This window comes from Xyrauchen texanus, chromosome 19 (genome assembly GCF_025860055.1).
Source record: "Xyrauchen texanus isolate HMW12.3.18 chromosome 19, RBS_HiC_50CHRs, whole genome shotgun sequence".
Classification (NCBI taxonomy): Eukaryota; Metazoa; Chordata; class Actinopteri; order Cypriniformes; family Catostomidae; genus Xyrauchen; species Xyrauchen texanus.
Window position 1 is genome coordinate 14727739 of NC_068294.1, and position 12960 is coordinate 14740698.

General features: G+C 37.0%; 1 protein-coding gene across 2 annotated transcripts in view; it reads left to right on the forward strand.

The window, feature by feature from the left end:
* tapt1a (transmembrane anterior posterior transformation 1a) overlaps window positions 1-12134 on the forward strand; it is a 37667-nt gene extending 25533 nt beyond the window's left edge. The window contains exons 4-14 of one of the 2 annotated variants that reach the window (XM_052149540.1): window positions 2823-2985; window positions 3124-3259; window positions 3489-3586; window positions 3745-3814; window positions 6270-6350; window positions 7494-7603; window positions 7732-7791; window positions 8018-8086; window positions 8215-8291; window positions 8510-8673; window positions 9249-12134. In XM_052149540.1, coding sequence (XP_052005500.1) covers window positions 2823-2985; window positions 3124-3259; window positions 3489-3586; window positions 3745-3814; window positions 6270-6350; window positions 7494-7603; window positions 7732-7791; window positions 8018-8086; window positions 8215-8291; window positions 8510-8673; window positions 9249-9493 — 1273 coding nt within the window. In that variant the 3' untranslated portion in view covers window positions 9494-12134. The remainder of the gene's footprint in view (window positions 1-2822; window positions 2986-3123; window positions 3260-3488; window positions 3587-3744; window positions 3815-6269; window positions 6351-7493; window positions 7604-7731; window positions 7792-8017; window positions 8087-8214; window positions 8292-8509; window positions 8674-9248) is intronic. The other variant, XM_052149541.1, reaches the window with a different exon arrangement.
* The last annotated feature ends 826 nt before the right edge of the window (window positions 12135-12960 follow it).

The window sequence follows — 12960 nt, forward strand, 5'->3', positions numbered from 1 at the left end:
CTTTTAATGAAGTTCTCAATTGGAAAAATTTGGGCTGTTACATTTAAAATGATAAAGTACATGCGTATCTGCAAACAATGCATGAGATATAACACATTATCAATCTTGCTTTTGTCTGGTCTTGTGTTAATATAGATTATATACCTCGCTAGACTGATCTGGCGTATGGCCATGTGTGAGCTCCATTTTCCAGGTAAAATGTCCACTGAGTGGGCGCCAGAAAGCGAGTTGTTTTCAGATGTACATGATATAATACAGTGAAGAGGAATGCACATTTTAAGAACTGTACCCCATAACCCAAACACCTACTAATCCTAACCATTAGGTCTCGGCCTAATGGTTTTTTTTTTTGGTTTTTTTTGGGTCAATTTGATATAGATTCTCAAAAGCCATGGATCGATCTTTTGCTCTATGTGCAACCCTCAACTACAGTAAGAGGAAATCACTTGTTTTGCTAACAAATTTTGTGCTATGCAACTAAAAATTTATAAATTTGGAACTGGCTGTTAAATGTTAAGATTTCACTCACCAGTAATTATATTGTATATTGGTGGAGTATTCAGCAGTGAGATCCTTTCACTGCATGTTAAGAGTAAATGTTGTTCTGTGTAATGTGTGTCCAAAGACGAGATCCACTCAACCGATTTGTCAGTGAAGAACATCTCTTTTAATACTCTTTGTTATTTACAGTCAGTTGTTGATCAAAAACCAAATAAACATTTAATTCGAATCAGGCATACCACGGAAGAGCTAAAGCCATTCTAATCTCTCTTGTTAACATGCGCTAATTTAAAAACACTGTTTACAGAAATGTTGGAAATTCTTTAAAGAGACAGCACCGGTTTTTAGCACATGTTTAACAAATCAATGTAAATAAATAATACACATTATGCAATAAAACAATAAAAAAAATACTAAATATAATATATGCATTATAATATCATATTTTTTGATTAAATACATTGATTTTTCATTTTTAAAAAGCTGAAATGAGAATTATTTATTTTCATTTTGTACCTAGTTAGAAGGTCCTCCTGTATAATTCACAGCATTAGCCGGGAGAGAATTTATTTTAGATGTAAGCAAAAGGGACAGTATAACTGAAATATACCCATATTAATTTAATCTTAATTGAATCGGGAAATCTGTATCAACACCCAGCCCTCCTAACTATCAGTGAAGTAAAAATGTATTGTTAGAGGGGAAAATGCAACCTCTGCAAAGGATGTCTGAAGTACAACTTTTCAGATGATTTTAGTTTTTAAATCAAAATCATATTACCTACATATTCTACAACTCTTGCCTCTGGGATCGAGAATGCAGATATCTGTACGGGCATGAAGTAAGCATAGAATGTTGTATTTTGAAATATCTCAAAAGTAGAAAGTAGGAAAAAAAATTAAACGGAATAATTAAATACAGGCACTTTTTTTGGACCCACATAACAGGTATAGCATTTTTGCCATGTGCCATGGTTAATTTCTGACTCTGTTACACAGCCATAAGCTTTGTGCAGTTTATGAATCACAAAAATCATGACTGTCGCATTAATTGTCAAAGTTATTTTAGTCTGCAAGTTTGCACTCTAGTTCCAGGTTTCTGCTGCTGATTCAATGTGCACAGGTTTTGTTTTTAAAAATGTATGTGTCAAAACCTCAGGAATAGGAGTGTGATGCCTTAAGTGAAAATGAGACATCTGACAAGTTTTCCCCTTCTTATATTCTCCCACACACTCCCAGGATGCAGGATGTTTGCACATCATTGATTCGCAGCTCAGTTCCTAAAATAATTTTTTTCAGTCGTCTTCTGCTAAAAGTGTCTTAGCTGAACAAAGAATGGTGTGATAAACATCAGCTGAACTGATTTTATTTTATTTTATTTTACTTTGTCCATTCATGAATGCATTTAGATATCTGTATAAGTTGAGTTGTTCCAAGGTGCTTTTTTTTTTTTTTTTCCAACTATTCACACTTTTGGCCCTATAGTTAAATTGAATTCTGTACTAAAAATGTCTAACTGTGGATATGCATGCATCACAGGTGAATTCTGTCATTTTTGTAATTTGTTTCCCCTTAATCATTATTTTTCTTAACCAACAAGTGTCATTACCATACCACCACATCTCAAGTGATTGTGGATATTATTCTGTTTATCATTCTGTGGTGGAAATGCCATTTAAAAAAAAATAAAAAATCTTGTTAAGGCTGGTACTTAACATTTGTTAAGGCTGATTCTATGGTTAGCATTTTATGTATCCTAAATATTTACAGTTAACTAATAATTTCAAAATGTTTGCATAATTTGGCCAAATACAGATTGCTTAGTATAAATAATAATAAAAAGATAGATTTTTCTACTGGGGCATTTTTTTATTTGGGGCAACATTTTTGGTCCTGATGAAAATGACTCCACAACTGAGCGACATTTGTTATTCGTGAAAAACATTATTTTAATTCACTTTCACATAATTATTATAACATTTTATTTTTATTAGATTATCTTCATTTTGAACATTTTAAATCTGTCAATGTTTTTAATGTTTTGATGAAAGTCATCCCCCAGAGCATGAAAATATCTGTAGTTGAAGAAACACTCAATTATGTGTTTTCTAGTTTGGAAAAACACAGTTTCCACCCACACAACCAGAGCTTTTATTCTGTGCAGCAGTGTTGTGAAGCTGTATAATCATTGCTGTTGGCCTCATTTTGTAAACTCGTAAGGGCTATTTATAATTAATGTATTCATTAAGCATTCTCTGCAGCTTGTTCTCACTTCAGGCCAGTTTTAAGCACTTATTCTCTGTTTGTTTGTGTGTTTATCAGTAGCTCTCGGTTCATGCAGCCAGCTCAGGTGTGTGACCTGCTGAAAGGTTTAATCATGGTGCTCTGTTACTCCATGATGCACTATGTCGATTATGCCATGATGTACCACCTGATCCGGGGCCAGTCAGTCATCAAACTCTACATCATCTACAACATGCTGGAGGTGCTGTACAGCTACTCTCAAACCAGTTTCTATAACTTGGAATGGTTCCCTCAAAATGTAAAATGCTGTCGTTATTTACTCATCCTCGTGTCGTGCCAAACAGAATTGTAAGCATCGCTGTGTCATTTCATTTCTCAGGTGGCAGACCGTCTTTTCTCGTCTTTTGGGCAAGACATTCTGGATGCACTCTATTGGACGGCCACTGAGCCAAAGTCACAAAAGAGAGCCCACATTGGCGTCATTCCCCATTTCTTCATGGCCGTCTTTTATGTCTGTATCCTTTTTTATGATACAAAAAGTGAAATTTTGAAAGCAATTATAATAAAGCTTTTTATCCAAGTTGTCATGATTGGTCATAATTTAGTGTGGGTATCATTACCGTTTATGGCTATATTATTATTTTCTACTCTTTTTGATATTATAATACTTGTAAAACTTGTAGCATCATAAAATAACATCATGGACAAAGTAGTAGTTTTTATTTCCTATGTGTTTTGTCTCAGTTCTGCATGCCATCCTCATCATGGTTCAGGCCTCTACTTTAAATGTGGCCTTCAACTCGCATAACAAATCTCTTCTCACCATTATGATGTCCAACAATGTGAGTATACACACACACACAAAGTTTACACACAAAAGAATTCCCTGATCCAGAATCTTCCAGTTCATCACACTATTGTGTCACTACACATTTATTATTACTATGGAATTTAAAATGAAATCATGGTTTTTATAGATATGTCTTTGTCCATATTTCAGTTTGTTGAAATCAAGGGAAGCGTGTTTAAAAAGTTTGAGAAGAACAACCTCTTTCAGATGTCTAACAGTGGTGAGTCCACCCTTACAAAACAGTAATGTGACGGCACCATTGTACTGTGATGTACACTACATGGCCATATAGTGTGTAAATTATGGCACTGAATGATAACCATAGTCATGGGCCATGTTATTTACAGTGCATCTGGAAAGTATTCACGCTTCACTTTTTCCACATTATGTTATGTTACAGCATTATTCCAAAATTGATTAAATTCATTATTTTCCTCAGAATTTGACAAACAATACCCCATAATGACAACGTGAAAGAGGTTTATTTGAAACCTTTGCTAATGTATTCAAAATAAAAAACGCCTGTCTGTAAAAAAAATCACATGTACATAAGTATTCACAGCCTTTGCTCAATACTTTGTTGAAGCACCCTTGGCACCAATTACAGACTCAAGACTTTTTGTGTATGATGCTACAAGCTTGGCACATCTATTTTTGGGCAGTTTCTCCCATTCTTCTTTGCAGGAACTCTCGAGCTCCATCAGGTTGGATGGGGAGCATCGGTGCACAGCCATTTTCAGATCTCTCCAGAGATGTTCAATTGGATTCAAGTCTGGGCTCTGGCTGGGCCACTCAAGGACATTCACAGAGTTGTCCCGTAGCCAATCCTTTGTTATCTTGGCTGTGTGCTTAGGGTCGTTGTCCTGTTGGAAGATGAACCTTTGCCCCAGTCTGAGGTCCAGAGCGCTCTGTAGCAGGTTTTCATCAAGGATGTCTCTGTACATTTCTGCATTCAACTTTCCCTCGATCCTGACTAGTCTCCCAGATCCTGCCGCTGAAAAACATCTTACAGCATGATGCTGCCACACCATGCTTCACTGTAGGGATGGTATTGGCCAGGTGATGAGCAGTGCCTGGTTTCCACCAGACATGACGCTTGACATTCAGGCCAAAGAGTTCAATCATTGTTTCATCAGACCAGAGAATGGTCTGAGAGTCCTTCAGGTGCCTTTTGGCAAACACCAGGCGGGCTGTCATGTGCCTTTTACTGAGGAGTGGCTTCCGTCTGGCCACTCTACCATACAGGCCTGATTGCAGAGATGGTTGTTCTTCTGGAAGGTTTCCTTTCTCCACAAAGAAACGCTGGAGCTCTGTCAGAGTGACCATCGGGTTCTTGGTAACCTCCCTGACTAAGGCCCTTCTCCCCCGATCGCACAGATTGGCTGGGCGGCCAGCTCTACGAAGAGTCGTGGTGGTTCCAAACTTCTAGGCCACTGTGCTCATTGGGACCTTCAATGCTGCAGAAATGTTTCTGTACCCTTCCCCAGATCTGTGCCTCGTCTCGGAGGTCCACAGACATTCCTTGGACTTCATGGCTTGGTTTGTGCTCTGACATGCACTGTTAACTGTGGGACCTCATATAGACAGGTGTGTGTGCCTTTTCAAATCATGTCCAATCAACTGAATTTACCACAGGTGGACTCCAGTAAAGTTGTAGAAACATCTCAAGGATGATCAGTGGCAACGGGATGCACCTGAGCTCAATTTTGAGTGTCATGGCAAAGGCTGTGAATACTTTTGTAAATTTTTCATTTCGTCTATTTATTTATTTTTTCGTTTTTTATTTTTAATAAATTTGCAAAGATTTCAAACAAACTTCTTTCACGTTGTGATTATGGGGGTATTGTTTGTAGAATTTTGAGGAAAATAATGAATTTAATCAATTTTGGAATAAGGCTGTAACATAACAAAATGTAGAAAAAGTGAAGCGCTGTGAATACTTTCCGGATGCACTGTGTACATTGTACTCCAAGGTGCTGCAAAAAATAAAATGGTATTACAATGGTTAATGTGCAAAAATGCCTCAAAAGCCATGGCAGTACCAAAGAACTTTTTTGTTTGTGCAACAAACCATTTTAGTATAGATTATATACAGGAAATATCACATCAGTTTGCCTCACAAAGCAACTTGTATTTGTAAGGTTTTTGTCATCTTAATCTGTCTGATAGCAAAGCTGCGGTCTTGAGCATTGTACTGTATGTGGGCTGACTCAGAAACTTTATAGCATCTTTTTGAAATGCTAATAAAAGTTCTCTGATAATGCTCAGTGAGATGCTGACAGCCTGTGATGCAGTTTCCTCCAGTGCCCGTCCTCTTTACGAAATATGCACTGATATACTGTAATCAGCACCTATTCTGCCTTTCGCTGTTTACTCTCTCCCTACCCGCCAAAGCAGCCACTAAAGCCTGGTGGCCATCTATTCATGCCATTGTGATGCAATAATCCCTCAAGTCACTATTCATTCACAACCTTCTGGAAAAAGTGTGGATCGTACCAATTACTATCCTTTGAATTGAACTAAAAAGCCTTAATATGTTGACCGTGGTTTCCCCTTGCATTTTGAAGGGATTGAAAAGAGAGTTGCTGTATGTAATGTTTAATAAGTGCATATATGATATTTGCAGTATGCTTTTTTGTTGCTCATATTTTGGGTTTATATTTTCTTGCTTGCAGATATTAAGGAGCGTTTCACAAACTATGTATTGCTTCTGATTGTTTGCCTGAGGAACATGGAACAGTTGTCCTGGAACACAGGTCTGTACTCTGTTTAAGGCTCACATTTAATAGAATATTCCATATTAATTTAACTCAACAGCATTTCTTTCATAATGTTGATTACCATGAAACATTTTTTGACTCACTTTTTGTTTATTTAAAAAATATTATAATTGTGGTTTCAGTAAGACACTAACCTGTACAATGGAAGTAAATGAGGCAATGTTCATAAACATTGGAATACACACTGTTAGCCACAAGACAAAAACATTACAGGTTAACATGATTTTAATGTGATAAAATGAGGGATTTTCTTGTATTTGCCAGATTATATTTGTAATATTGTGTATAACTTTACACAGGTGAGGTTAGTAAGCAATTTTAGCATGCTTAAATCAATTGAAGGAATTGTTCACCCAAAAATGTAAATTCTCATCATTTACTCACCCCTATGCCATCCCAGATGTGTATGACTTTCTTTCTTCTGCAGAATACAGACAAAGATTTTTAGAAGAATATCTCAGGCCTGTAGGTCCATACAATGCAAGTGAATGGTGACCAAAACTTTGAAGCTCCAAAAAAGCAGAAAATGGCAGCATAAAATTAATCGATAAGACTCCTTTGGATAAATCCATGTCTTAAGTGATCTAATTGGTTTTGGGTGAGAACAGACCACTTCAGAAAACTTTTATTTAACCACTGGAGTATTATGGATTACTTTTATGCTGCCTTTATGTGCTTTTTAGTGCTTCAAAGGTTTGGGCAGTCATTTGCTTTGTATGGACCTACAGAGCTGAAATATGCTTCTAAAAATCGTTGTTTGTGTTCAGCTGAAGAAACAACAGGGTGAGTAAATTGAGAATTTTCATTTTTGGGTGAACTATTCCATAATCATCTGTAATATTTACCTTTTATGGCTATACTTTTGAAAACGTTTTTGTTTGTTTGTTTGTTTGTTTGTTTTTGCAGCAATTTTTTCTGCTGCTTTTTTATGCCACAAATGCTATCAATTGAGTTTAACTTGCATTGAACTTGTATTGAAGTCTTGGTCTAAAAGGCAGTCATCTTTTAAAGTGGGATCTCCTCTTTTTAGTCTGTTAGTTGGTTTATTCTATGGCCAGAATATGGCTTTTGAAACCTCTGAACTTGATGTTCTGTTAATTGTGTTAATATTTCTAACAGATCACCTGTGGGTGCTGCTCCCAGATGTCTTTGTGGTGATCACTTCTGAGGTTGCAGTTGATGTCGTCAAGCATGCCTTCATCACTAAATTCAATGACATAACAGCTGATGTGAGAGCCACAATTCTTTGTCTGGTTGTCAAAAATCTGTTTCTCACACACACACACATTAAGAGCATTACCATCACTTCAGACAAAGGCACCATATTTGAACTTTGCTTATCGATCCTGTTCTTAAGGTCTACGGTGAATATAAAGCCAGCTTGGCCTTTGAGCTCGTCAGCAGTCGTCAACAGAATGTAAGTGAGAGATTATTGTCTGGAATATGTAATGAACTGAGCCCAGACTAGTAAAGGTGCTGGAATACAACACATAGAATGTCTTACTAAATTACAAAGATAACTGAAATGGGTTTCCTGAGAAATCAATAATGTCTCTATTACAGCTCAAGGCTCTGTAAACAGCAAAAAAATAAAATAAATAATAAATAAAAAAAATTCTTACATTCGGTTTCTAAATGGACAGGCATACACAGACTACAGCGATTCAGTGGCGCGAAGGATGGGCTTCATTCCACTGCCTCTGGCTGTGCTGGTGAGAATATTTTTCACTTAAGCTACTACAGGAGTTACTGCACATAGCAATGAGCAGTATCACCATATGATACATTTTACAGGTTCTGCACATTTATGATGTGGTTTTACATTTGTTGTCTCCTTCAGCTGATTCGAGTAGTGATGAGCTCAGTGAAGATCCAGGGTGCTCTCTCATCTGTCTGTGTGCTTCTCTTTTATCTTGGGTAAATGTTTCACTTGGCAAGCGTGTTGCCGTCATCCCACCCACCATGGAACCTGCTCTCAACCGACCTAGTTTATTTGATTAATACTGTTTTTCTGCTATGTATTTGTATACCAAATACCATCTAGAACCGATTCTTTAGTAAAAGCAAAGTACTCTGCTGAGTACTCCTGAAAATAGTAGTGGGGTGTGTAATGTGTTTGGTGTGTGATTCTGCAGATTAATAACACTGAAAGTGTTGAACAGTATAGTGCTGCTGGGAAAGTCCTGCCACTATGTAAAAGAAGCCAACATGGAGGTGAAGCAGTTTGACAGACCAACTGCTGAAATTCCAAAACAAAATCCCAAGAAAGCCAACCAAGCCAAATCTCCTGCACCCAAAGGTAGCACCAGCTTTGTGATTGTTTACACACCCTCATGTCGTTCCAAACCTGTATGCTGTTATTTATGCTGTGGAACACAAAAAGATTCTCTACGCTGATCTTTTCCATACAACAATAGTTCATAGTGTCCACAGCTGTCAAGCTCCATAAAGGACAAAAAGACTCCAAAAAAATAGTCCTTGTGCTTATACTAGTTGTGTATTGAACAGAGCGAAATTTAACAACGCTACCACAAAACTATTGAATGGCATCAGAAGACTTGGAATATAGCACACAAGTCGCATGGACTTCTTGTATGGTGTTTTGTTTTGTTTTTGCTTTGTTCCTTTTTGTGACAGCCATGATCACTATGAAACTGTCCTTATAAGGAAAAGAGTTGCAAAAGATTCTTAATATTTTCTCCTTTTTGTTCCATGGGAACAATTTCACATTTATATAGGTTTGGAATGACATTAGGGTGAGAAAATAATGACAACATTTTCATTTTTGGGTGAGTTATTCCTTTAAATGCCTCCCTTCGATATAATGGTCATCGCTCGTGTCTTTAATTCTTTGTTTGTTCACCTTTTTTTCAGACAAAATTAAGGTTCAGCGACCCTCCACCAGCATCACCAAGCAGCTGCCCCCAAGGGTGGGGCCTTTGCCCCCAGCTCCACCTCCTGTATCTAAGGTGACTAGTGACCTGCCCCAAGATTCTACCCTTAAACCAGAGGACGGCACCAGCGAGACACCAGAATCCACTGAACTTAAACACAGAACCTCAAAAAAAAACCTTCTGGAGATAGACCGCTTCACAATTTGCGGCAACCGGATCGGGTGAATTTTAACCCAATCACCATAGTAACTGCTCAGGAACAAAACCTAAGACGACTCCGAATCGGTCACCATTGTAAAGGGGTTTTGGGCCCAGAGAGTTCTTCTGAAACTGATAGTACTATTAATCTCCAACTGGAAAATTGCTATTTTATCCCCTCTGCTTCTATTCCAGCGGAATATCTACCAAATTATGTAGAGAGCGCAAGACATTCCAATTGAAAATGGAGAGTCTGTTTACCCATGGCAAGCTGGCAGATCACATGGTGTAGAGTCTATTATATGTTCCTTTAGGATATGTCTCTGTCTCACACTTTATCATAGAGAGAACATCCTGAACCAGTGGAATAAACATCTTGTAAATTATTCGTTGTCCTCCCACTCAAAATTGGCCTTTGAGTCAAAACTAAGAGGCAACATCGAAGGGATTGTTCACCCAAAAATAAATGATAATTTACTCGCCCTCATTTCAAGAATTTTTATCTCTGTGGAAAACATAAAAACTGTTTCAAAAACAGCTTTCGCTTTCATTGCATTTTTTTTTTTTTCATAAATTGAATGGTGACTGAGGCTAACATTCTGTTCAACTGTTTCCTTTTGTGTTCCACGGAAGAAAGGAAGTCATCGAGTTTGGAACAAAACATTTTGGATGAATTCTCCCTTTGAAAAAGGCTTAGAGATAGAAAACCGATTTGAATAATAAACAGTTAATATACAACTCATTAAAATAAAAAGATAAAGTTATTTATTCACACCCATTTGGCTTAGAATAATGTGCTAACCAATGATGCTGCCATTAGAATTTATCAGTATGGTAAATGTTTGTTTTTAGAAGTTGTAAAATTTATTGGTTCGGCTGAAGTCTGTATTATAACAGGTACAGTATGATATACAGTATATTGTCATCATCTACTTAAAATATTCTTAAAACTCATGACTGTCAGAAAGGGAAGGATTGACTACACTAATGTCAGGCCACTTAATCATTTAGTTCTGAAGTTTTTCTATGTATTCTAGGTATACAAATGTATACATGGTGCCAATCCAGCTGACTGAACTTTGCACTGATTTACCATATTATCATAAGCTGTACGGTAGAGTATTTGTTGCTTAGTTTGTTTTGATTATGACATTCACATGTTTATTCCAGTCATGAAAGAGAAAATAACTGAACTTTTGTTTCATATGAAGTGTAACAGTATAATTGGAGTTTCGTTATTATTTGTTTGAATACATTTTTGTATTTTGAAATTCAAATCATTTGTGACCAATCATATACAGAGAGATTATATTATTTGATATACACCAATCAGCCACAACATTAAAACCGCCTGCCTAATATTGTGTAGGTCCCCCTCGTGCTGCCAAAACAGCGAAAACCTGCATCTCAAAATAGCAATATTCTTCTCCCTACAATTGTACAGAGTGGTTATCTGAGTTACTGTAGACTTTGCCAGTTCAAACCAGTCTGGCCATTCTTTGTTGACCTCTCTCTCATCAACAAGGTGTTTCCATCCACAGAACTGCCACTCACTGGGTGTATTTCGTTTTTGGCACCATTTGGAGTAAATAGAGGACTGTTGATTGTGAAAATCCCAGAAGATCAGCAGTTACAGAAATACTCAAACCAGCCCTTCTGGCACCAGCAATCATGCCACGCTCCAAATCACCTAGATCACATTTTTCCACATTCTGATGGTTGCTGTGAACATTAACTGAAGCTCCTGACCCGTATCTGCGTTATTTTATGTACTGCACTGCTGCCACATGATTGGCTGATTAGATATTCGCGTGGGTGAATGTTGGTGTTAGATGGGCTGGTTTGAGTATTTCTGTAACTGCTGATCTCCTGGGATTTTCACACACAACAGTCTCTAGAACTTACTCAGCATGGTGTGGAAAAAAAAAAATCCAGTGAGTGGCAGTGCTGTGGATGGCGCCTTTTTGTTGAAGGAGGTCAACCGAGAATGGTCAGACTGGTAACTCAGATAACCCCTCTGTACAATTGTAGTGAGAAGAAGAATATCATCTCTGAATGCTATTCTGAGATGCGGGTTGGAGCTGTTTTGGTGGCATGAGGGGGACCTACACAATATTAGGAAGGTGGTTTTAATGTTGAGGGTGATCAGTGTAAAAATTTTTGTTTGTTAGTTAAATTATACTGTAATGGGTAATAGTACAATGGCATATTTATACTATGTTATAGTTTTGCTGATTGGTTGCCTTTGCAAAGTTGAATGACATGCGAATGCCAAAATCTAAATCTGTACAGCCTACAGTATGTCTTGAATTTACCTCCATTATACAGTTAATTCTGCACAGGTACTGAAAGTGCTTGAAAAATTCTGTTGATAGTATAGTAAGTATAATATACTGTAGATTAAATGAGAAAGTTCTTTTGAGAGTTAGTCCATAGAAGTGTTCCTTCCACGATTTGTCATTTGCCTTTTTTAAATGTAACTATATTTGATTTTATTTGTTATCATTGTAAACATCAGATCACTATTTTGGAGATATTCTGCATATGGTTGCACATGTCTCTTGACCTTATGGTGTGTTCTCATTTCATGTTTTTGAAATGCTAGAAGTAATTTTATACATAAAGGCTGAAGACTAAACCATTTGTTTTTATGTAACTGCAGCCTGGTTTTGGTACAGCAAATAAAAGTGTTTTTGTAATTTGTGCTAATATATATTTGTTTTTATATTTATTATTCTTGACATTCATTTCTTACCTTGACTATTTGGGTATAGTTGACATAAGTTGATATTTTAGTTCTAGGTTAAATTTATATATTTTAGGTGGTGTAACTGGTCATTATTTTTGTTTTTCATTCCTGGTTATTTAGGTAGTTGAAATCATAATTACATTTTAGGTTAAATTGATATTCATTTATAAAGGAAAGTATATGTTAGGGGCTGTAATTAATCACCTTTTATCTTTTATGTTAAGTGTTCAAATGTTTTTTTTTAATACCCTTAAATATTCCTTGCGGTGACCTGTCATGTAAACTATCCATTTGCATGTAAAATGATACATGATGAAGCTAACTCTAGAATCATAATGCCTCTGAAGTTTATATGGATAACTGACAAAAAAAGAATTTGCTGTTTGATCAAATCACAAAATTGTCACACGTAATGCATTCTGTATGCCAGGTATTTAAACTGCTCCCATTAATCTGACAGCCCGAGACAGTAATTTGTAAATCCACCCTCAGCCGCCTCAATCTCTATCTCTGTGAAGTAATCTGTTTGCCTCACTCCTCCACCCATCACAAACCTCCCTGTCCTTACTCCGATTTAGTGCCTAGACATTTGCCAAAAACATGGAGGTGGGAGAACAATTAGTTGTTTCTAAGGTAGTGGTACTTTGTTATTGTCATGATTCCCCGTTGTCCTCACTGTGTTCTCTGTTTCTCTTGTCACGTTTCCATGTGGTCCGTCCCGTGTTTTCTGTTTCACCCTCGCCAG